At 39.0% G+C, this 24,005-nt stretch overlaps 1 protein-coding gene across 1 annotated transcript in view; it reads right to left on the minus strand.

The window, feature by feature from the left end:
• LARS1 (leucyl-tRNA synthetase 1) overlaps positions 1-24,005 on the minus strand; it is a 51,515-nt gene that overhangs the window by 17,952 nt on the left and 9,558 nt on the right. Inside the window, exons 8-26 of the mRNA XM_087709596.1 lie at positions 23,574-23,637; positions 21,848-21,915; positions 20,540-20,765; positions 19,637-19,724; positions 18,737-18,813; positions 18,069-18,122; positions 16,091-16,231; positions 15,478-15,555; positions 13,704-13,789; positions 13,442-13,507; positions 13,285-13,367; positions 12,703-12,841; positions 11,164-11,376; positions 8,652-8,709; positions 3,961-4,024; positions 3,047-3,230; positions 2,744-2,834; positions 302-442; positions 53-193 (exon numbers count right to left, since the gene is read on the minus strand). Of these exons, the coding sequence (XP_087565722.1) occupies positions 53-193; positions 302-442; positions 2,744-2,834; positions 3,047-3,230; positions 3,961-4,024; positions 8,652-8,709; positions 11,164-11,376; positions 12,703-12,841; positions 13,285-13,367; positions 13,442-13,507; positions 13,704-13,789; positions 15,478-15,555; positions 16,091-16,231; positions 18,069-18,122; positions 18,737-18,813; positions 19,637-19,724; positions 20,540-20,765; positions 21,848-21,915; positions 23,574-23,637 (2,062 nt within the window). The remainder of the gene's footprint in view (positions 1-52; positions 194-301; positions 443-2,743; positions 2,835-3,046; positions 3,231-3,960; positions 4,025-8,651; positions 8,710-11,163; positions 11,377-12,702; positions 12,842-13,284; positions 13,368-13,441; positions 13,508-13,703; positions 13,790-15,477; positions 15,556-16,090; positions 16,232-18,068; positions 18,123-18,736; positions 18,814-19,636; positions 19,725-20,539; positions 20,766-21,847; positions 21,916-23,573; positions 23,638-24,005) is intronic.

A 24,005-nucleotide genomic window follows, 5' to 3' on the forward strand; every position in this document is an offset into this window, starting at 1 on the left:
ATGCGTGAAACTTTCAAACAATAACTGCAGAAAAAAGGACATGGATACTTACTTTTCCTTTTCCTGGTGCCATGTAGTTTTTTAGACGCAGACGGAGATCATGGGCTACTTCTGTCAGATACTGGGAAGACTGGACCAGGATTTCATCTACTACCCCAGGCACAGGCCAGGAAGCCTTCATGATGGATTCAGCCTTTATAGTTAACACATATGGATTGGGGGTGAAGAATCTGGTGCAATATTCCCATCATTCTGCAATATACAATCCCTCCCTCGTTCGCCAGTGAATGAAAAGCAGTACCTTGCCCAACAAGCTCCAAATATATTCACACACATGAGGGCAGATTGGAGCTAGCAGGAGAGTCTGTGATTCAATAAACTGGAACACCAATTCTCGGTGCATTCCTTCTACGGCAAGTTCCCGGTACTTGTCTTTCGCTGCCTGAAAGAGAGCCAGCAAAAGCACCGTTAAAACTATTCCAACGGTCAATGGAAAACATGGCATAAAAGACCATTTCCTTGCTTGTAAACCACTTATACGCCCAAAGTAGATTATTATAAGGGAATGATTTAATTTTGTAGACCCAAGCACTAGCTGGAATTCGAACCAAATAACAGCCTGCCAGTTTCATATTACATATCTTTATATTATGAAGGTTTCTGAAAGAGAAGTGGATCACCATAGACATAAAAGTCAAGGATAACTGCAGTGGTATACTATGTACTGTTATTTTGAATCGCCCAATATCAGAAACTACTGTAAAGAAGTGTGGAAAATAGAAGCAATAAATATAATCTATTATTATGCCTGGAGAGTTCAGAGAGCCTTGGAATGGGGTTGTGCAAAGGAGTCAGGGCACATTATTACCAGCTATTGTGTATATATTGGGGAACTGCTGACACCTCATGGACAATTATGAAAAACGTTCTCCTTCTTATGAGCAATTGAAAGCAGAATACCGTTTTTTATCCATTTGTCTTTTGATATTTTTTATAAATAACCATTTTCTTTAATTATTTGGCCTCTTATTTTTTTTCCTCTTTCAATTCTAATTGCCAATCTGATCATAATAATTCTAATTTATTTAGATTTAATTAAGTCTAATTTATTTATACTGTCCCATTTAGCACAATTCTTAATCTCTGCTCCTTAACATTGAGGATAGATCATTCTCAAAAAGGCTATAATTCAGCAGGCGGTTATGTTTAAAGTCCAAAGTCAATCTTTGCATTTCCCATTCAGTCAGGGTTCTGCAATCTTTTTTCAGATGAGTTTAGTAATCTCCTAAAATACACACACTTTTATTTTACAGCACGTTGGGATGCTATCAGAGCATGAAAAATGAGGTTGGATGGCTTCACAAAGCCCATGGAGAACAAGATGGGAGAGAAACTGGGAAGGTACAGATTGCCCCGCTAGAGCTCTTCATAGGTTGTGGCCTGCTTAAATTCTGCTAAGCTGAAGCTGGTCCCCATAAGTTCCATTATATGATTGCTGGATACAAAGGGAATACTCTCCTGGGATTGCTGTTGGCAGGTTAATTCCAAAAAGGGCTCCTTCTTCGGGATGGCCAATTGTTTTATCTTCACATACGAGTATAGAGAAATAGGGAAGGGGTTGATGCTACAGGTGGCGCAGTGGTTAAATGCAGCACTGCAGGCTACTGCTAGATCAGCAGTTCAGCGGTTCAAATCTCACCGGCTCAGGGTTGACTCAGCCTTCCATCCTTTCGAGGTGGGTAAAATGAGGACCCAGATTGTTGGGGGCAATATGCTGACTCTCTGTAAACCGCTTAGAGAGGGCTGAAAGCCCTATGAAGCGGTATATAAGTCTACTGCTATTGCTATTGCTATTGCTATTACAGTCTTCTAGATTTATTAATGGTGACGATGTTATAGAATAGCATTGGGGGGAGAAGGGGTAGGAACATGGCCTTAGAATAAATAACAATATAACAACTGACAGGAGGAAACATGGTAATGTACTGCAATTTGACCATGCAGGAAAAGACAGTCTGGTTCTTTTCAGATTGCAATCTACACAATAAAGTCAAGGTGATTGGAAAGATGAGCTTTCCAACATAAAATGTCATGTTAGTTACTGGTAAAACATCTCATAGCAGCACAACTGAATTCACAGGATAGAGGTGCAGTGGTCTAAAATTTCATCTCCCAAAAGTGCCCTGGTTCTTCACACTTCTGCCTCTACCTCCCGCTCTATATAGTAGTGTCTAAATAGCTCTTACTGCCCACAATTATCTTTTAAGGTTTACCTCAACTGGCATCCAGCCTCTAATCTGCCATACCAAAAAGACAGAGCTCCCACCACCAGTGCTGCTTTTCTGGCCAACTGAAAGCAGAGAGCGGATGAAAAGCATTCTATAGCACCACCTCCTGGCCCTGTAGTACTGAGGCAGTTTTCTTCCCCCTCGCCTTTATGATAGACTCATCTCACAATATTTAAAAAAAATCAAACTTTATTTTTTTTTAAAAGATAGAATGTGAAAATCTGTAATGTCTGTAATTTGTAGCTTTTAGTAATCAAAGGGGAAAAAACCCATTCAAATGCATAAACATTATCATTGGAAGTGTTCTTTCTTTTAAATGCTATTTTATACTGGTTTGTTTTAACATACTATTAATACATGGCTTACATTTCTTGCAATTTACTTTGACATCATTTGTGCTAGAAAGCAGAATCAAATGTTTAATAATCTACATTCTGAAGAACAAGTACCCTTACCTGAAATTCAAAGAATCCAGTTTTAAGAGCTTCCTTAAACATCATCTTCTCATAGTTTTGTTCTGTCTTTATTATGCCTGCATTCATTTCACTAAGGGAGAAGAAAGCTAGAATTAGAATAGAAATGGAATTAAATCCAAGGTTTTGTGACAGAATCCTATAAAACTGCCATAAAGTAAATCAGATCATGCAATACTACCACAGGACCATGCAAGATTGCCATAAAACATTAATTTTTATTATTATTTTTTTAGAAAATGTAGTTTCCCTTAAGCAAACAAGTTGACCCTTCCTCAAGGATACCTGGCAAAGACCCTGTCGTTGTAGGTTCTGGCAGGCCCGCTTCTTAAACTGTCCCAGTTAGCAAGCATTTCTTTCACCCACTCCACCCATGTATAGAGGCGGAGAATGCCAGCATCTGCCATGGATTCCACAAAGTTTGCATCTTCAACAGTATCCCCTGCGTCAGCCAGCGCCAGCCGCATGCCTGAAAGGGAAAGAGGTTTCACTTTCTAAAGCAACAGCAAAAGACATACAGTCCAACAGCTGGGAGGCACCACTCTTGCTGTGAAAGGCTACGCAAAGCATTCAAAGGAGGCATTTTTTTCAACTCAATTTATATAAGTAAAGCATACCCTATTTAATGCCACCAAAATCACTTCATTCACTGTGCTGTTCCCAGGCTTTCGCTATGCTTGCATGAACACACAAGCAACCGTTTCCTTAGGATTACCAATGAAACAAAGTGATTTGTACATCCTAAAGCACACACATGGGCAACTGGGAAAAGTAGCAACCTCAGATCTTCTAGAACAGGGCTGTCAAACTCCTGGCCCATGGCCATGCCCAGTTTAGCAAAGGTGGGGGGGAGTGACGACACCATGATGACGTTGAGTTTGACACCCCCGTTCTAGAGGATGTGGCTCTGTCACTCTGCAATACAGCGTAAGTATTTTTATTGGGAAGGAACACCAGAACTTAAAGCAATTATAAAAATGTGATTTTTGATTTGTTAAATTTCCAATAGGTTATGCATTTAAGTTTTTCATATGCTGATCAACAAGGTTTTCTCTTTTAAAAACAGGGAAGGCTGTTTGACTAGATAAACTGTTATAAAATTGGTAATATAAACTCTATTATAAGATAGACATTACTGATATATTATACAGCCAAGCAGAGTTTTCAAAATTCAAACATAATCCAATGTGTCTCCTTACCATCAGCTGAAAATTTATCTATAGCTTGACTCAAAGTAAGAAAATTGCCTGTAGATTTAGACATCTGTTAACAAAATCAGGAGAGAAAAATATAAATAAGCATATTTAAAAGATGGTCTGTCTATCAGAATCAGACCCAAAACTTAAATCTAATGGGGGCAAAGAAAGAGAAGTATATTTTTATCTGTTAGCTATTAAAAACACTGCTAAATCCGCTATCAACCCAGACAAAATACAAGATAAACTTGCAAATATCACCTAGTTACCCCCAACAAATCTTGGAAACCCCTGACTGATTCTTGGATGAGGGAAACTATCGAAAAATCTCGGCGCTATAAATCAAATAAAGAACGCTGTAGACTAAACTGGGGAAAAAGACACCAAAATATTATAGAAAACAATGACAACCTATTTTGGCTGTGATGTCTATAAACAAACATGGGTGGGTCCATGTAGTCACTAGGAATCAAACTCAACTTTAGAAAGTTTTCTCCAACCCAGCTGTTTGTACTATGTGTATTAATATAAGTTCTATTTCAATAGTCAATAGAAACTTCAATCTTCTTTGTGCAAGTTTCTGAAAACAACTTTCTTGTGAAATTGTGTTTGTCAAAAGTTATTCTCTTTTAAGAGCATAGTTAGAGAAACCAAGGTTTCAATAAGCTTCAAAAACAGAAAAGGGCCACAAATATATATTTGATACACACTACAAAATATCAGTTTGGATTATTAAAAATCAAATGTGTGTGTGTGTGTGTGTGTGTGTGTGTGTGTGTGTGTGTGTGTGTGTGTGTGTGTATATATATATATATATATGTTTTCTGAGGTTTTCGCGGGTGTTAGTATGTAGGTCTCTAGTTGTTCGGGTTTTCTCCCGCGTAGAATTGGATATGTCTTTGCGACGTTTCGACGAAGTCACATTCGTCATCTTCAGGCTGCTGCTGACTACTTCAGGTTTGGTGTTTCCAGGAGTAGTGTGGGATCTTGGCTGTTTGTCCCTTATAACTGCTGGTAGGGGATTAAATTTTAACTGCCAGTAGGGGATTAAGTTTTAACTGCCAGTAGGGGATTAAAACTGATTGAATGGGGGCTTGGGTGTGTCTTGATTAGGTGGAAGTGTGTCAATATTTGGTGGAAGGGTGTTCTGTTCTGATTGTTTGGGAGGTTGTGTTTCCTGTGAGGGTAGGAGGGGTTTTGAAGAGGCTGATTGTGCTTTAGCAGTTTGGCTTCTGGTTCTGGGTCGTGCCTCCTCATCAGTTTGTGTTTTTGGTTGTTTTCTTTGTGGATGTTTTTTGGTAGTATTCTGTGTGGCTATTGTGAGTGTGGGCCTGGTCTCATTCTTCATGTTTGGGATTCGTTTGTTAATGAGGGCGGGTTTCCAAAGGGCTGGCAGGCGGGAGGTGTCGTCACGCCTGTTCATGCTATGTGGGTGTTTTTCTATTTCGATTGCTTCCCTGATTATACGGTTGTTGAAGTGTTCGGCCTTGGCGATGGTTCTTGTCTTATTGAAGTCAATTTTATGTCCTGTGGCTTTGAGGTGTTGGACCAGGGAAGAAGTTGGTTCTTCTTTTTTGATTGCATTTTTGTGTTCTTCAATGCGTGCACTTATTCTTCTGTTGGTCTGTCCGATGTATGTGGCGGGGCAAGTAGTGCATGGGATTTCATATACTCCTTGATTTTCTAATTCAATTTTGTCTTTGGGGTTTCTTAGGATGGTGGATATTTTCCGGTCTGTGCAGAATGCTGTCTTGATGTTGTGTTTGCGGAGGATTTTGCTGATTTTGTCTGTGGTGCCTTTTATGTATGGGAGGAGGGCTTTTCCATTTTCTTGTTCTCTGTCCTGGACTTTAGTGGGGGTTTCTTTTTGGATTAGGTTGGTGATCTTATTTCTTTGGAATCCATTGGATGTCAGTACACACTCTCACCAACGTACTGACATCCAATGGATTCCAAAGAAATAAGATCACCAACCTAATCCAAAAAGAAACCCCCACTAAAGTCCAGGACAGAGAACAAGAAAATGGAAAAGCCCTCCTCCCATACATAAAAGGCACCACAGACAAAATCAGCAAAATCCTCCGCAAACACAACATCAAGACAGCATTCTGCACAGACCGGAAAATATCCACCATCCTAAGAAACCCCAAAGACAAAATTGAATTAGAAAATCAAGGAGTATATGAAATCCCATGCACTACTTGCCCCGCCACATACATCGGACAGACCAACAGAAGAATAAGTGCACGCATTGAAGAACACAAAAATGCAATCAAAAAAGAAGAACCAACTTCTTCCCTGGTCCAACACCTCAAAGCCACAAGACATAAAATTGACTTCAATAAGACAAGAACCATCGCCAAGGCCGAACACTTCAACAACCGTATAATCAGGGAAGCAATCGAAATAGAAAAACACCCACATAGCATGAACAGGCGTGACGACACCTCCCGCCTGCCAGCCCTTTGGAAACCCGCCCTCATTAACAAACGAATCCCAAACATGAAGAATGAGACCAGGCCCACACTCACAATAGCCACACAGAATACTACCAAAAAACATCCACAAAGAAAACAACCAAAAACACAAACTGATGAGGAGGCACGACCCAGAACCAGAAGCCAAACTGCTAAAGCACAATCAGCCTCTTCAAAACCCCTCCTACCCTCACAGGAAACACAACCTCCCAAACAATCAGAACAGAACACCCTTCCACCAAATATTGACACACTTCCACCTAATCAAGACACACCCAAGCCCCCATTCAATCAGTTTTAATCCCCTACTGGCAGTTAAAACTTAATCCCCTACTGGCAGTTAAAATTTAATCCCCTACCAGCAGTTATAAGGGACAAACAGCCAAGATCCCACACTACTCCTGGAAACACCAAACCTGAAGTAGTCAGCAGCAGCCTGAAGATGACGAATGTGACTTCGTCGAAACGTCGCAAAGACATATCCAATTCTACGCGGGAGAAAACCCGAACAACTAGAGACCTATATATATATATATATATATATATATATATATATATATATATATATATATATATATATATATATATATATATATATATATATATATATATATATATATATATATATATATATATATATATATATATATATATATATATATATATATATACCGTATTTTCACGACCAAAAGCCGCACCGGATTAAAAGCCGCAGTATCAATTAACGTTAATTTTTTAAACTTTTTCCACATATAAAGCGCACCGGGTTATAAGCCGCGCTCAGAGACCCGGCTCCCCTTGGTTCCTCATCGAATCACGTGCGCAGGTTGCAACTTGGAACTCCGTCTGCCCGAGTTGGGGCATTTTCTGGCTTGGGACGCTCCGGCGGCTTCTTCGGGAGGCAGCCCGCCGGCTTCGGCGAAGGCTGGGACGGAGAGCGCGGCGACCGTGGAGCATGTGTAAAGTACTTTCGCCCCCACGCCGGCCCCCCTCACCGCGCGCCGGCCTTCGGGGATGAAGGGGCAGGACTTCCCGGGTGGAAGGCATGCCTGGCTCTGCGGCTCCAGCCCCAGCACCTTTCGGCCGAGCCTCTCCCGCCAGGCGGCCGCCTTCCTCCGCTGAGCGGCCCCGCGCAGCCTCGCCACCCCGGGAGATCGCCAGCGCGGGGGCCTGGGGCGCCGCGGCCAGGGAAGCCAAACCAGGCGGCGGCGGGCAGGGCGCCCGGGTTGCGGTCCCCGAGGCGGGCGGGTGGGCGCACGTGGCAGGCGTCGGCTAGCGGGACGTTTCTGGCGCGGGAGGCTTCGGGCTCCGCTGCTCTCCCGGCTCTTGCCCGGCCGGCGTGGTGTGCTGGGAAGACCGGCGCCGCACCGGCCACCCGCGCGCCCTTGACCGGCAGCGCAGAGCCGGCTGGGGCGCGGAGCAGAGTTAGGCAGGGCGACTGCCGGGGCGGATGGGGTGCTCGGCGCCGGCAAATCCTGAAGGGCTGCGCCGGTCTGCCGTCCCTTCTTGCGGCGGCGGGGGTGACGGAACAGCTCAGTCTATAGGGGCTGGGAACTGGGTGGCTCTCTGCTCGCCCCCCGGTCTCCGACTGAGAAAGTAGCGAGGTTGAAGGGAGAGACCCGAGGGACGTGTGCATGCTTGCGAGCTTCAAGTTTGAGCGTCGGGAGGGAGAGATTTTCTATCTTTTTTCACACATAAAGCGCACCGGGTTATAAGCCGCACTGCTGGTTTTTGATAAAATTTTAGGATTTTCAGTGCGGCTTATGGTCGTGAAAATACGGTATATATATATATATATATATATATATATATATATATGATAGAGATATAGAGATAGATAGATAGATAGATAGATAGATAGATAGATAGATAGATAGATAGATAGATAGATAGATAGATAGATAGATAGATAGAGATATAGAGATAAATATATAGAGATAGAGATAGATATATAGATACATAGATATATAGATATAAATATATTTATTATATGCTAGAAAAACAATGTGGAGAGGAAAGTCTAACAATTAAATGTTCCATAAACTTTCTGCCTGCGTTTCCATATTTGGAAAAAGAACTTTAAGTCATGTTAAGTTCAGCTTCCTAAGTAATATCACAAATTAACATATTACTTGCTGCTCCTTAAACTGAGAAAGGATTTAATTCATAACTATAGTAATCAGAGATGTTCAGTATAGATTCAAAAAGACATCATACCTTCTCTGAATTAAGGAGAAGATGCCCATTTGCTCGGACAGATACAGGCCATTTTTCTCTGCATTGGAAGACAAAGAGTTTCATTGTTTTACATGATTTTTCATATTCAAAACAATCTTCTAATTTTTAAATAAAAGCACTATTTTAAAAACACTGACTGTGCACTATTCTTTATTTTAGCATTGTTTTTTCTCTTATTGGTTATGCCAATGTAATAATTCTTTGTATTCCTCTGTGTATTATTTTCCATCAAATACAGGTAATCCTCGATTTATGACTTACCTTGAAACAGACACACCAAAAATACTTCACTAAAGGGATAATGTAGAGGAATTTGTTGTCTACAGGTAGTCCTTGATTTATGACCCATACTGAGCCCAACATTTCTGTTGCTAAGCAACATAGTTATTAAAAGTGAGTTTTGCCCCATTTTCCAACCTTTCACAGTTGTTCAATGAATCACTGCAGTTGTTAAGTTAGTAACATGATTTTTAGGTGAATCTGGTTTTCCCATTGACTTCGCTTGTCAGAAGGTCACAAAAAGGGATCACATGACCTCGGGAGACTGCAACCGTCATAAGTGAGTCAGTTGCCAAGTGTCTGATTTTTTTAATCACCAGACCATGGGGATGCTACAATGATCATAAGGGTGAAAAATGGTCATGAGTCACTTTTTTTCAGTGCCACTGTAACTTTGAACGATGACTAAATGAACTGTTGTAAATTGAAAACTACCTGTGGTTAGAGACAAATTTTACTCCAGACTCCAAATAGTCTAACAATTTTTCTGAAAGTTTGTGAATTATTTAGCACTAGCTATAATTCTGAAGTACTGTGACCTACACTATGATCGGAGTTTAATATATATATTTATTAAGAAATTCTGATTAAGTGCATAAAACCTTAAGTGCATCAAGTCTTTATCCTAAATCAAAGTTCACTACCACATGTTCAAAAAGTATGTGAAGCTTTAGATGTAGCAACTGGTGGCATCTTCTGTACAATGGTAACCATTACTTCAACCCATTTTTCTGCTTCATAGATTTAGTTGTACAATTAAGGTCATGGCCATGCTACAAGAACCAAATTTATTTAAACTTTACAGATAACTATCTAAACACTTTCCAATAGAATTAACTTAGGGCCATCCAGCCCCTAAGGATGCAGAGCAGCCAAAAGTCATGATACTTCCAACAAAATGCTTCATACTGGGATAAGGTTCCTTTGCTGCAATAGTCTTTTATTTTCTCTGAACGTAGCAGTTTTAATCAAACCCAAAAAATCCCATTTTCTTTATCTATCCACAGAACATTGTTCCAACAGCTTGATGGATCAAACTTGTGTTGTGTAAAGGAAACTCTAATGCTAGCAACCAATATGTACAGTTTTAAAAGGGGAGTGCCGCTGGTTGTCTCAATGCAATTCACCACTTTAAGATTGCTGGGCTTCACATACTTTTCCAGTGGAAATAGTGAACACTGCAAGTTCAAAAAAATATAACACAGTAAGTATCCTGTTTGAAGTGATGTTTGTTTTAACCAGAATCTCTTTATCAACTAATATGACTTTCATGAATCTTAAATCACCTTATAGGTCACAGTATTGAAGAATTATGGGTAGTTCTAATAGTTCCCAAAGATTCTTTCACTCCCTTAATTGCTAGAATAGCTATTCAGAGCCTGGAGCAAATTAGCCTCTAACAAGTTGAAGCAATAAAATATGACTCAGAGGAATGCACGGAATTATTATGTAACTGGCAGAGACAACAGGGAAGAAAAATACCTATAGAAAAAAACCTTTCCATCCCTCCCAATGCACTGTGCAGCAAGCATGGGATCCTGATTTCACCCCATTTGCTTCAGTAGTGCAGAGTAAGCCAGATGTCCTTCAGACAGAGAAGAACTAATGATTATCCTTGCGGGAGTCCTTTTCCCACCTACTGGTATTGTAGGACTTACATCTGCAAAATAATGTAGCTTGACGGAAAAGGAAAAAAAGGTAACTAACAAGCATTCTAGGCATCGTAAGATAAACAGTCTTTCAAAGCTCATTAGCTGGGTCGCACATGAGTGGATCGCACATCAGCCAAGGAATTCCTTATGGAGATTGGGATGATCTCAGTGAATCTGCAACATTTACTCATACTTGAGCCAAAAGCATGATAGGAACTTTCCAATGTATTTTAAAAGTTCAATACAGTGGAAAGTAAACTAAGGGTACACGGTACAGTTCATGGACATCACACCTGTACAAATTCAAATTGGGCAAGCAGTAAAAGACATAATTAATTAACATTGGGAGACTAGATAGTCAACAAGAAGTGATTCAGCAATGTATCGATTACACACGTAACAAACTGGCTCATGCTTTAATTCCATACTCAAGTCTTGTAAAAGAGCAATTCATTTTAATATAGTTTTGCCTGCTCAGACTTCTTTTCCTTTTCAAAGTTTGCGCAGGTTGTGATTACTTGAATTAATACAGCTGGAGATGCAACTTTTCACAGACTAACCTCTGATCTGGCCACATGGCTACATGATTGTAAAGGTAGTAAGACAAGTGATTTGGAACAAGATCCTTGCCAGAAGCACGTATATCCACTGGATACCAGTACTCAAACTCTTGCTTCAGTTTATCCAAAGCCTCCTTAGGGATTTTTGTTGCGGGGAATGGAGCCGTCTTAAAGAAGATGTAGTCCCATACCTCCTCTGTCATTTGGCTTGCTCTGTGTATAATAGGCAAAAGTTATAAAAAGAAAGGCTGCAGGTTTCCCTACTAACTGAGCACCTATTTGGTATGATTAATACATACACCATCACTAAATATGGTTTCATTCTTCAATGAAGAATGCTTTTAATTTTAAAAAAGGACCTAATTTTAAGATCTGAAACATTTTAAATAAGAAAAAAAATCAGTTGGTATTGATTTATTAGAATTTTTAAAGTATCAAAACAAACCTAAGGGTTACCCAAGATTAGACATTACCAGAACTGTAATTCTAACAGATTATTCTTCCATATATCAAAATTAGATGTAGCTGATGAAAACTGTGCGAATTTTCACTGTTCGTTTGTTTGTTAATGATTGACAACAATCTGTTAGTTAAGAAGCAGTGCAGTGGTTAGAGTGCAGTACAGGCTACTTCTGCTGACTGCCAGCTGCCTGTAATTTGGCAGATCGAATCTCACCAGGCTCAAGGTTGACTCAGCCTTCCATCCTTCCAAGGTGGGTAAAATGAGGACCCAGATTGTTGTGGGCAATGTGCTAACTCTGTAAACCGCTTAAAGAGGGCTGTAAAGTACTGTGAAGCGGTATATAAGTCTAAGTCTATTGCTAAGTGCTAAATTACCCATTACCCTGAAAATCCTGGTCTGAAACTAGTATGTTATTCCACTAGTTCTGAAGTCAGAATCTACCATTAGAGTTAAGGTCACACTTATAGATTTCTCTTATGTTTTAACCTCATGTGTGGCTCAAAATAATCTACTTTGTATTTTTTTTTAATTTTCTTTAGGAAATGCAATCAATACACTTGAATTAAGACATCAAATGCAACAAACTGTTCCCATAATGACCCGATTGGTAGTTTTTAAAAAGCCATGATCCTATAGATTACTTAACATTATTCCTGTCATGCTAACTTGAAGATATTATATAAATAATCAGCATCATAAGTTCTAATATTTATGGCAGATAATAAAAAATAGCCATTTAGAGCAACATTTGTGACTGAGGAATGGAATGGAATGGAACAAGATCCACATCTTTATGTTAGTATATATCTGTGAGCCATGACAGAGATACACTCAAGACACAGGAGAGACATATCCATTTGCTTTTTTGAGTTTTGTAGGGTGAAATTAAGTAAAATGTTTTCAGAAATTTAGTATATATATTTTGCTTCCTATTTCCTGGGAAATAACCCCAAAACACAAATTTCACTGTTGAATGCAATATGACTTACAGTATGTTTACTTTTTATTTCTTACAAGACAAGGCAACATTTGCAAGAGAAGGCACTTACCACACCTTATCACCACTCCCTTCTCACCTAATGCCCAGTGGAGATTCTCCTTGTCCATTCAAATTATCAGGCTGTAGGAAATGAGCAACTGTATAGTAGGCCATGTAGATAGTAGAATCAGAGAGAGATTCTATTAACCACTGCTCATCCCAAGGCATACGAGTTCCTGGAAGATGACAAAATATTTTCTTAGGCATTAATCACTGACATTTAATATTCTATCCTCTTGCATTTATGGAAGAGATGAGGAGGGAATTGTCAAAACTATACCTAGTCAATCTCTTACCATATGACACTTTGCATTATATTAATGCAAAGGCAAACATACTGCTTTCATGAGAAATCTGACTTAAACATATTTAGGCACTACAGGAATTTATATTGATGGCCAAACTCAATTCTAAATCAATATACTGTAGAAGATAAAAGTCCATTAAAAGTACTCTATGTTGAAAATTGAGCTGTTCATACATCATATGAGTCTTTTCATAGGTTTTCCAGTTATATACTAACTGGTCGATCATATATGGAAAACGAATAAAACAAAATAATAAAAGTGTTGATTAATAAAACACTGTTACTGGCTGATCAATAGAGCAGTTTTCCTACCTAGGCCGTACGTCCTTGAGCAGGCATGTTCCTGGAGCCAATTCAGGGTGGCTTCAAAGTTTTTTCTGGTCTCCTCACAAAAACTGGGAAAACCAAAGCATTAATTATCTATATGTCATATATTAACCCTCCTCCCTGGCACAAACCCCACACCTACGTCTCAAGGTTTTTCAGACATTCATGGGTCTGCTGCTTCCAGGTCTCTTCACCATAGTCCAGGTACCTTGGGGAAAAGAACCAAATATCGTAGGGAGTAAGAAAGATGATCTTGACAGAAATAGGCCGGATGCTTTACTAAAACAATGAATGGAAAAGCATGGCTTTAAGTCCAAAACAAGCAGTAGGAACTTGGAAGAGTTGCAAAAAGCAGAAAAGTGGTAATCAATGCAACTGTAACTTTTATTTTATTTTCAACTTACCATTGGTCACAGAGAGCCACCACACACTCATCTGCAGATCTAGATATAACTTGTTTCTCGGGTTCCATATAAATCATTGCTTCACCCTGAAATAAGGAAACAGGGAGGAAATGGGGGTTAAAATGCTGAGACAACAAAGTTGAAAAGATGGAAATCAGATTATGATTATTTTAGCATTTTAATACTTCATATCAGCAAATTGGATGGGGAGGGATATGATTCTAAGAATCTCAAAGAAGGGACTGTAGGACTGTGTGATAATCCCTTCTTTCATGGAATTCAGTATATTGTATGGACAACAGATATTACAAAAGGCAATGTGACTTATATTTAATTTCCCTAAGTAAAATTGCAGCCATGCAAGTTCGTTTTGAATTTTATTTTGGTATCAGTTCTCTTAGACTGTGCATCTTACTGCACCTAGGAGAGCACAAGACAATCACAAAAGATTTTCCTGTCCAAAGCAGGGGGGGAAAATCTGTCCTTAAATGATCTGATTTCTCAAGAATGCCTTTTCCCCATAGCTGCAAAGGTGCCCAATGGAAGTTCTCTAATGCCTAAATTGCAAAATCTCAAACCACAGAAAGTGGGTTTGGGAGCAGACTACTTGCATGCTTTAATTCAGTTCTCCCTTATACGCAGGCGAACAGGCATACTCTGCCCTATATTTCGTTGAGAATGGATGAACATACCACTTACAGAAGTTACAAAACTCTACTACACTGTCCTCTGGTGACTAAAATGTGAAAATACACTTTTGTGCAAAAGAAAACCCTCCAATACAAATACCCCAGCTGCACAAGTTTTTAAGGAAATAGCAGTGGGAAACAATATTTAAGAAAAGAGTCTTTCTTAAAACACTTGAGAGTTTATCAAGCTTGGCAGTTTCAGAGATACAACATATCTCTCCTTCTCTTGTGCATGTTAAAATATTTTTCAAATCAAAAAGCTGCTTTAAGCATGCAGAGAAAAGATTTATAGGCAGAAAACGAAACAGTAAACTCTGCTGTATAAAACTATTTTTAAAACCCCAATTATTTCTATTTGATCCAATAGGCTAAATGTAATTTATTTTTCCATTAAAAGAAATGTGTTTGATTTCAGGCTATTGGTGGGGTTCTTGGTGTTCTCTGAGCTTGGTAGTTTTCTTGCAGTCATTTCACTATCTATCTAGGTCAGGGATCCCCAACCCCATGGGCCGCAGGCCAGTACTGATACACAGCCTGTTGGGAGCTCCATTTGCGCATGCACAGGATTAGGTTGTGAGCACAAAACCATTTTCTCCACCCCCACCACCGCTGCTGGCCCACGGAGCCAGAGAAGTTGGGAATACTTATCTAAGTAACATCTTCAGTGTTAGAGATGCTTTTTGGCAAAAAAAAAACCCCACTCCCCACCACCACCACCAGCAGTCTATTTCTCAAGCAATTCTATTACAATAAAACCAGCATTGTTTTGTAAAAACAAACTGGAAAAACTGTGTTAAAACCTCAGAATATCAAATGGATTATATGTTTAAAAAAAAAAAACACCTCAAATACAGCTTGATTCCTGCTAACTACGCAGACATGTTGGTGCAGCTTTCATGGCAACAGTTAGAAAATCATAGGCCACTGCCTCTTTCGGGAATACTTTAGCCTCCAGTCCTGAGATTTCCTTGAGGTTTACATACTAATCAGATCAAACCTGCTTGGCTGGTAAGCCCAGAGAAGATTGGCCAGGTGCTGCTATCTGCTAAGGCAATCAATATATGCACACACAAACCGTTACGTACGTTGTCTACCATCTTCTTCTGAATAAGCTTCTTGACATCCTGAACTCTCTGGCCTTTGAATCCATCCACAAGCATTACCTAAAAAGAGTAGTCATTGCAGAGATTAGAATCAGCACTGGCTCATTTAGAATCTGGGGAAGGCAAAGTGGCCTCTCACCCTCTTCATTCTAAGAGATGTCCTACTGGGAATGTCGAGTTAAAATTGAATGGGAAGGAGTGCTCTGAGGCAACCGCTTTCTTGGGCAAAGCAGAGTAGAAGGTGGGAGGGGAGCCCATTTTTGCTTCTTGCAAACCAGACAGAGACACATATGTATGCTGCATAGGCTACAGTAAAGCATCCTGCTTAGTTTTTGTCTACGGGGAAGCAAGTAGATAAGTACCGCAGGAACAACTTCTCATATTTGGAACTGCATCCCTCTCATCTGCTAGTGCATAATTGATGGAATGTGTGCTCAGAGATAATAGGGACTTTGGAGAGATTTCATATTCTCCACACCTAAACTCCACACCTCCCAAGGCGGGAAGGGGACGGAGGCTCCTAACATGTGAAAGGGAGATATGTAAGGCAGGCATGCAGAAAGAAAAGTGTTTTTTCATGTTCAGTTAAACTTACTCCTTCATAAAATCCTTTCAGGTATACTCTCTCTTTGGCTTCTGCAAGTTTCTCTCTGTCGTTCTGACTCTGGATCTTCAGCTCCTCACAGACCAGTGGAGCAGAAAGGTGGCCATACCCAGGGATCTCAATGATAGGTATCTGGGAATATAATGACAGCACTGTGTAGTTTTCAATCATGTAAGCAATCAAGAATCTTATAGGAAATTCAAGCCGGACTCCTTTAGCCTTTGAAAATGGAACTGCTTTTTATGGTTGATCAACTAAACAAATCTTGTTTTCAGTCTTGTGGGCTAGAAGCATAAAACATAAAAGAAAAGAGGTGAAGCCTATCCTGTTAATTGTACTCATGTGTAAGAATCTTTAACTTATATAGTATGTGGATATATGTTCCACCAAACCTGGGTGTTTTGGTTGTTTCCTGAAAAAAGGATCAAAATATTAACAGAACTTACCAGTGTTATCAATATTCTATGTAGCAGCCATTAACCCAGTTTCAAAAATAGTATTTTGTGACCACTTTGCACAGCGCTTGGTAGCTTAAATATCTCACGCTCTACTAACTTGCATGCTATAATGGATCCAAGGCAATGACGGCAACAACAGCCTCTGCCTGTCCCCTTCTAATGGATAGTTTCAATTTGCGCAATTTGAGGATAAGAAGAGTTTCTTTGCAAAAGTGAGAAGAGTCTAGGGTCTTATCTGCTGTCAGTCTGCCATCACACAAAGATGTTTTTATTGGAGCAGACATTTGACCTTTTGAGTTGGTTTGCCTGCCGAATTAGATGTTAACTGAACAGCTACTGTTACTTTACTTTTACTGATATCTCACACCCATTTCTCAATGGGTGCCTGATTACCTCCTTAGCTATGTTCTTAACTGATATATTACTTATAATTTCAGCTGCATTTTATTCCTATTTTATATGTAGTTATCCTGAACTTTTTGACAAACAAAAAGAGAGAGAAAGGTGCTTGTTTAATTAGCAAATGAATTTATTTTTCATTTCTTTCCATTTTCTATCTTGCACTGAATGTACTACCATTCGGCTTGTGCCTACAAAACTGGGTTCCCAGAAGGGGGATAACTATAGTTAAGGGAATGATGGGTAAGTACAGATTTTCCAAATTAGCTCAATCTCCTCTACTCAACAACACCGATTAAATTACAATCTGACTAAAGTAGCTGGGATATTGTGCAAACCCAGCCTCCAAACTGAATGAGAGCAAAGAGAGGTTTCCTAAGACATTTTGCAATGGAACATTTCTCTTTAAAATAATGAATGGAGCTGTCTTATTCCTTTGCCTATGGGCAAGATCAGGCTGTCAGGATCTACAACAATTCTCAAATCTCTTTTGCCTTTGCTCATTTAATTGGAAAAGCAGCCCAGCATTTCAATAGGGCAGAAGCCCTCATGAACTGCTAAGCTCCTTGCAGTTATTCTTGTGCCACTACAAAGCTATGCTCGTGGGAATTTTCCACCCAATAATCAAAGTGCTCAATGCTTACAATAATCTAGTTCATTAAGTAAAGCACATGCCAAGTTAACAAGAAGCCTTTCCAAAATAAATACAAGCATCAGGGCTAAATTCAAGTCAATCCGTTTCTCAGGAATCTTGTTTCTCAGACCTCTGGAACTGTTTTCAAGAGTGTACAAAAACAAGCGTTGTTTGTTAACCCTGATTTTACTGAATACAACTTGGGGAATAAATGGCATTTCCTCCTATCTCTTCTAGATATAAAAATCTTTCTTCTGTTTTGATAATGAGCCCCTTCAAAAAGACCAACTTAATGCAAGATTTAGCAGCTGAAATGTGTTAAGAAAACAGCAAGTAGATATCACATCAGTTTATTACATTCATTGGAAGATCCTGTCTGCATTGTTTCACCAATATTTAGCAGACTTATAAATCTGATTGAAATAATTACTAGTATTTAGTAAAAACATCTATAGCATTCATTTCTTTCTGTACTTACAGGTTCAAAAGGCAGGACCATTTCATCCTTAATGCCGTACTTCCCTCGAAAAGCCTATGAAGAAAATCAGAAACAAAACACCACAGATCAGATCCACAAAACCTAAACTGAAGAGATGTTTATTTCTTCTGCACAAGCTGACTAGTTAACACCAGCCACCTGTACAAAAAAACTTTTACCAATTTATAAAATACTCAGATCAATTGGTAAACATATCTTTAATGCAAGCACTTGTACAAAGGGTGAGAACCATATTAAATGGGCACTTCCCAGCTCTCCTACAAAGTGATTTTTCTAAACAAGAATGAAGAAATGTCCAATTCTTTTTAATATTATTAATAGATCTTTATTCCACCTTGTTATATATTGTGGTCAACTCCAATTTGTTTAAAAATATCAGCCTGGGTCCTTATTTTATCGACCTCGGAAGGATGAAAGGCTGAGTCAACCTTGAGCCCCATCAGGCTGTGGGCAGAATTTGCCTGCAATACTGCATTCTAACCACTGCGCCATCACAGCTCTTAATACATAGTTTTGTCTGCTCAGCACAAAGAATTTTATGTAGATCCACATATGCCTATTAAAAATATACTAAAAAGATAAATGAATGCCAACAGCACCAGGTGTCAATACATTCAGAGGATCTCCATAATTCTTAAGAATCTCACCGGTTTCTTCTTTAAGTCTTTCAGGGCTGTGATGTCATCTGGAGCATCAGATGGTACACTTGTAACCACTCCAGTACCTTACAAGGAACCATCAAGAAACATAGATCAACACATTGTTAGGACAGAATTTGCACTAAATGTGAACTCCGAAAGGGATGGAATTGTACATTTTAACTTTGCCTTGTGGTTACATATTCTCCGTAATCCTCAGTGAGGATAAATCTGACAATGTAAAGGAACATTTTTATCCATAAATTTAGAGCCTTGGAAAAAAATGATGGTTTTAAATTATACAGTGTATAATTTATGTTTTATCCATCATTACAGCAATCCAGAATATCCACATGACTGTATTAATAGGACTACCATGTGGAATCCTAGACCCCTTTATGCACATTTTTTCATAAATAATAGCTATATAAAGTCAATATATTTTAGCAGTAACCAAATACATGCTCAAATAATGAATCAAATGTAGTTACTACCAATTATAGGCACCAGATTATAGATGGACTAATTCTTCATTACTAGCACAAGAAAGATCATATTGTAAAAGACAACATGTGGATAACCTTAAATCAAAGTAAAAGGAGAAGAAAATACGAGTCACTTTCATACAGTACCTTCATATGTTTGTAAAGAATCCCAAGATTTTAAAGGAGACAAAACACAGTAGTTTAATTTATCTTCTTGTTTTGATGACTATACACAAGAGCTATTATTCCTCTTATGCAATCCATACAAAATATTATTTTGCTTGAAAGAGCAGAAACAAGACACTGCAGAAAAGTTTACTTAGTGTAGATATTGGTTTCTGGGCCAATATCTCCAGTAATCAATAGAAAGATAAAAACCTTTCTCCTGTAAAAAAAATGAGTGCTAAAATGCCATAGTTTTTACCTTTATCTTCCTTAATAGTCAACATTGGAAGAGCATAGATGACTTTATAGGATGTCAGAGGAGCAGAAAGTGCAGCACCAAGGATCTCCTACAGAGAAAAAGAATTATGTTAAAAGTAAGGGAAGTATGTGTTCCTGTTTGACATATGCAAAATAATTCAAAACTGACGAACTTTCAAAATTGGGAATGCTGCTTTAAATTTGAAATCATGGTTCTGTGTTCAAAATAGATCGTTCCGAGTCATTTGAACTTATTTCAAGCTCAGACTTCTGGAATAGCTGTAGACCAGTGGTATCAAACTCAATTTCATTGATGACCACATCAGGATTGTGTCTGACTTTGAGGGAAGGGGCGTGGCCAGGATGGGCATGACTGGCGTGGGTGTGGCCAGCTCGACATCACTCATTGAGGCTCCGTTTTCGGGCCGACAGCCTCCTGCAGCCCTCTGCCAGCAAAACGGAAAGCAAGCTCCATTTTCGCTGGCAGAGGATTGCAGAAGGCCGTCACAGCCGAAAACAGCCTAGAAAGGCTGCGTGCAGTCCTCCTGAACTCTGTTTTCACTGTCAGAGGTACCGCAGGCTGGTCCTTCGCTGTTTCCAGCATCCCCATGGTTATGTGATCCAAGTTCGGATACTTGGCAACTGACTTGATATTTATGATGGCTACAGTATTCTGACTAGCAAAGTCAATGGGGAAGCCAGATTCTCTCAACAACTGTGTTACTAACTTAACAACTGTTGTGATTCAATTAACAACTGTTCAGTGAACCAAAAATTTGGGCTCAGTTGTCCATTAGTCAAGGACTACCTGTATTGTATATTAAAGCAAATCTAAAGTCCTCAGAATCTGCTTCATTTTTTGTTAGAAGATCCTTATTAGAAATAACGTTCACAAGATACTCACTTCTCCCATCAATTCTTTCACGACAGGTACCACCCCATTGGTTTTTGTGAAGCCTTGGTAGGACATATTCCTGGCTGCCCTCTGTGTGCAAATAAAAATATCCCCATTCCGAGTCTCAAACCCAATGTACTTCATATCAGGCCGAACCCAACAATTAGTCTGCCCAAACATGGTTTCTGGTCTCAAAGTAGCAGCTACCAAGAAGATATTCTTTCCTCTAAGGCCACTGTAAAAGAAAGAAAGGGCAGTTTAGAAAAATATATTTAAACAAAAGTTCACTTAAAAGATAAAAACAAATAGTATTTTCTAAAATCTATGCCAACATACTTAGTTAGGGTGTTTTTCTTAGCATGTTCATCCCAAAGTGCATTGCTAAATGTCTATGAAGATTCTCAGTCATCTAGGATATGGTTGTCCCAAAGGTGCTTTTTTTCAAGAGGCAACTGGACTTTCTGGTTTTTCTTTGAAGATGTTTCACTTCTCATCAGAGAAGTTTCTTCAGCTCTGAAGCTGAAGAAGCTTCTTGGATGAGAAGTGAAACATCTTCAAAGAAAACTAGAAAGTACAGTTGGCTCTAGAAACATCATCTTTGGGACATACATCTTATCAGTAAGCTGTCCCTTCTAAGTTGACAATGAAACCTATTCACTATGGGAACTTTCCTCTTCTTTTTCCAATCTTTGCACAAAGACAATTTAAAAAGACAGCACATCTTTGACTTACAAACATGACTGTTTATTGTGTTCATTTTGTAAGGAATAAACACAGGGAAGTCACTATATCAATAAATTCAAAAAAAAAAAAGTAATAAAAATGTTCTTCCAAAACCATCTGGTGCATTTTTCCATTTTTAGATATAATCTAAATTACCATCTTCTCTAAAGGAAGCCACGTGCACAGATCCAAGAATAACCAAGCATTGATCCATATTGTCAATACAACCTGATGCATTTCTTAAGGCTATTCAGTTCAGTGGAACTGATTTCCAAGTGCCTTTAATTGTAGATCAATAGATCTTTTCATTTTTTCCAATGTTGAATGCCACAAATAAGACTCAGGAAGTCAAAACCTATTCCTCTCTCAATAACTTATATCCAGTGGTATCCTGTCCTCTATGTGAAAATTTCTACTTAACTGATCAACCTACATGGCATAAATTAGTCTAATCTTAATCTACTTCATCAGCAACCAAAAAGCCACACATATCTGAACACACTTCTAAAACCTTTAATATGTGTTTTCAATAAACTTTTAGCTTTCTTCTTTTTTTCTACTAACATCAGTATAAGTAATTATGCCGAGGCCTACCTTAATTTCAGAGGGTAAGGCTCTATCACCTTCATTTTGATTAGTGTGTATTCTTGAGGTCCCACACCCTAAGAGACAATATATAAACAATTGTGTCACTTTCATTTGTAATCTCTTAGAACTATTCAGTCAAACCAGTCTTTATACATTAGACCCGGCCTGCCAAACTCCCAGCTCACGGACCAGATGTTTCACATGCTGGCCACGCTGATGTCCAGTTTAGCGATGGGGGGGGGAGTCCCAATATGTTACATAATGGCGCCATGATGATGTGAGTTTGACACCCCTGTATTAGACTACAACAAAATCATTAGGGCAGGGGTGCCAAACTTGTGCCATTACAGACTTGTCACATGACGTATCACGTTTTTCCTCTTCACTAAACCGCACATGGGCGTGGGCAGACATGGGCTTCACAATGCTGCATTAGAGTGATTTGTGTATTAATCAGATCTTTGTTTTTATTGTTACTGTGAGCTGACTAGGATCATTATATGATATAGGTGGCCTTATAACGTCTGTAAATAAATAAATACATTACTTTGGATTGGAAGAGAAAAGTGTGTTTCAGAGTTGGGATGGTAGCAGTGAGAGGAAGTAACTCAGGTAATACCTGTTAGCAACTCCTTAAAGCATCTGCATCTTTTCCCAGAATCACAAGATCGGTTTAAACAGTTGCAGACAGATGCTATATACATTTCAAGGCATCTTATTTTTCATTAACGTGAAGCATTACATAATCCTGGTATTAATAACAAGGAAAGAATTATGCCGCACGCTCCCAACTAGAAAATAATGCAAGAAATTGGTGATTCTATGGAAATCTAGTATAAACAAGCTGCTGGTGACACAGAAGCTAGTGTCCAAGCAGCTTTTCCAGAAGCTTGAGTGCCTAGGTGACTTTCCATTTTTATCTTCTCTGAAAGTTGACTCAAAGTTCCAATTTACAAATAACTTTTAAATTATCTTTCCTAATTCTGCTATTTGCATCCCAATACTATAAAAAAAGTTATTGAATCAAACTCAACTCTCCTTACATCCCTGTTTCCTTGAACATAAGACCTCATTGGATAATAAGCCCAATCGGGCTTTTGAGTGCATGCCCTAAAATAAGCCCTCCCCCAAAAAATAAGTCCTTCCTGAAAATACTGCAACCCAGCAGCAGCCATGAGGTAACCACATTCACTGCCTCAAGCACCTCAAAATAATAAGACCTCCCTGAAAATAAGGCCACGTGCTTATTTCGGGGGTCAAAAGAAAATAAGACTCTGTCTTATTTTCAGGGAAACATGGAATTATACTTCATCTTCTTGGCAATGATATATAAGAAGCTGCCATTGGTTTAATCTGGAGTACTTTTTCAATTTGGGACTCCTGGTACTTGAGATTCTAGCAAATACTAACCAAGTTGGACACGCCTTGGCTCTTTTTTTTTAAGATACTAAGATTGGGTAATCCACTGCTACTACTACTATTGATTATGATTTCTAAGTTCTATCTAATTTCCTTTAGTTTTCTGTTTAGGTGTTTCAGTCAATTAGATGACTGAATAAGCTTAACCCTTTAAGAAAGAAAAGGCTTTCCGTAAAAAATCAGGAGACAGTAGTGAAAATGGGCAGGGTGGCCATTTTTCCTGATCCTCCTCTTCCCGCCTACCCTCTGGCTTTAATCTCCAAAGTCTCAACTCATTAAAACATAGTCCTATTTTTTAAAAATCCTTTATTACCTCCCCTGTTTGTCTATCATGATCCATGCAGGGTTGACCATCTTTTGGTGAATAAATAGTATACCTACAAGGCAAATTAAGTCATTGTTAAAATGTGGGTACATCCTAGATATTGAACAGGGAGTATTTTGCATTTGGTTAGTGTAATTGAACATCCATGCCAGATAGTCTCCTATTATGCAGACTAATTCCAAGGAAAATTATGCAGGAGCATCATTTTCTTTGCTTTAATTTCACTTTTTCCAGAGAAGCCATAAGCGGGGCCACTATAAGTAATAATGCTGTACTGAATTGGGCACTTATGCCAAGTAACTTTAGCAGCCAGACATAAAATGGAACTGCTACATTCAGAACCATATCAATATTCTTTGAAATGTGTGGATCAGAACTATAATAAACCAGGAAAGAAAGTTGGAAAGTTATTGGTTCACT

The sequence above is a fragment of the Thamnophis sirtalis genome, unplaced genomic scaffold (genome assembly GCF_051295495.1).
Source record: "Thamnophis sirtalis isolate CommonGarterSnake01/CBP01778 unplaced genomic scaffold, rThaSir2_p1.2 scaffold_3, whole genome shotgun sequence".
Classification (NCBI taxonomy): domain Eukaryota; kingdom Metazoa; phylum Chordata; class Lepidosauria; order Squamata; family Natricidae; genus Thamnophis; species Thamnophis sirtalis.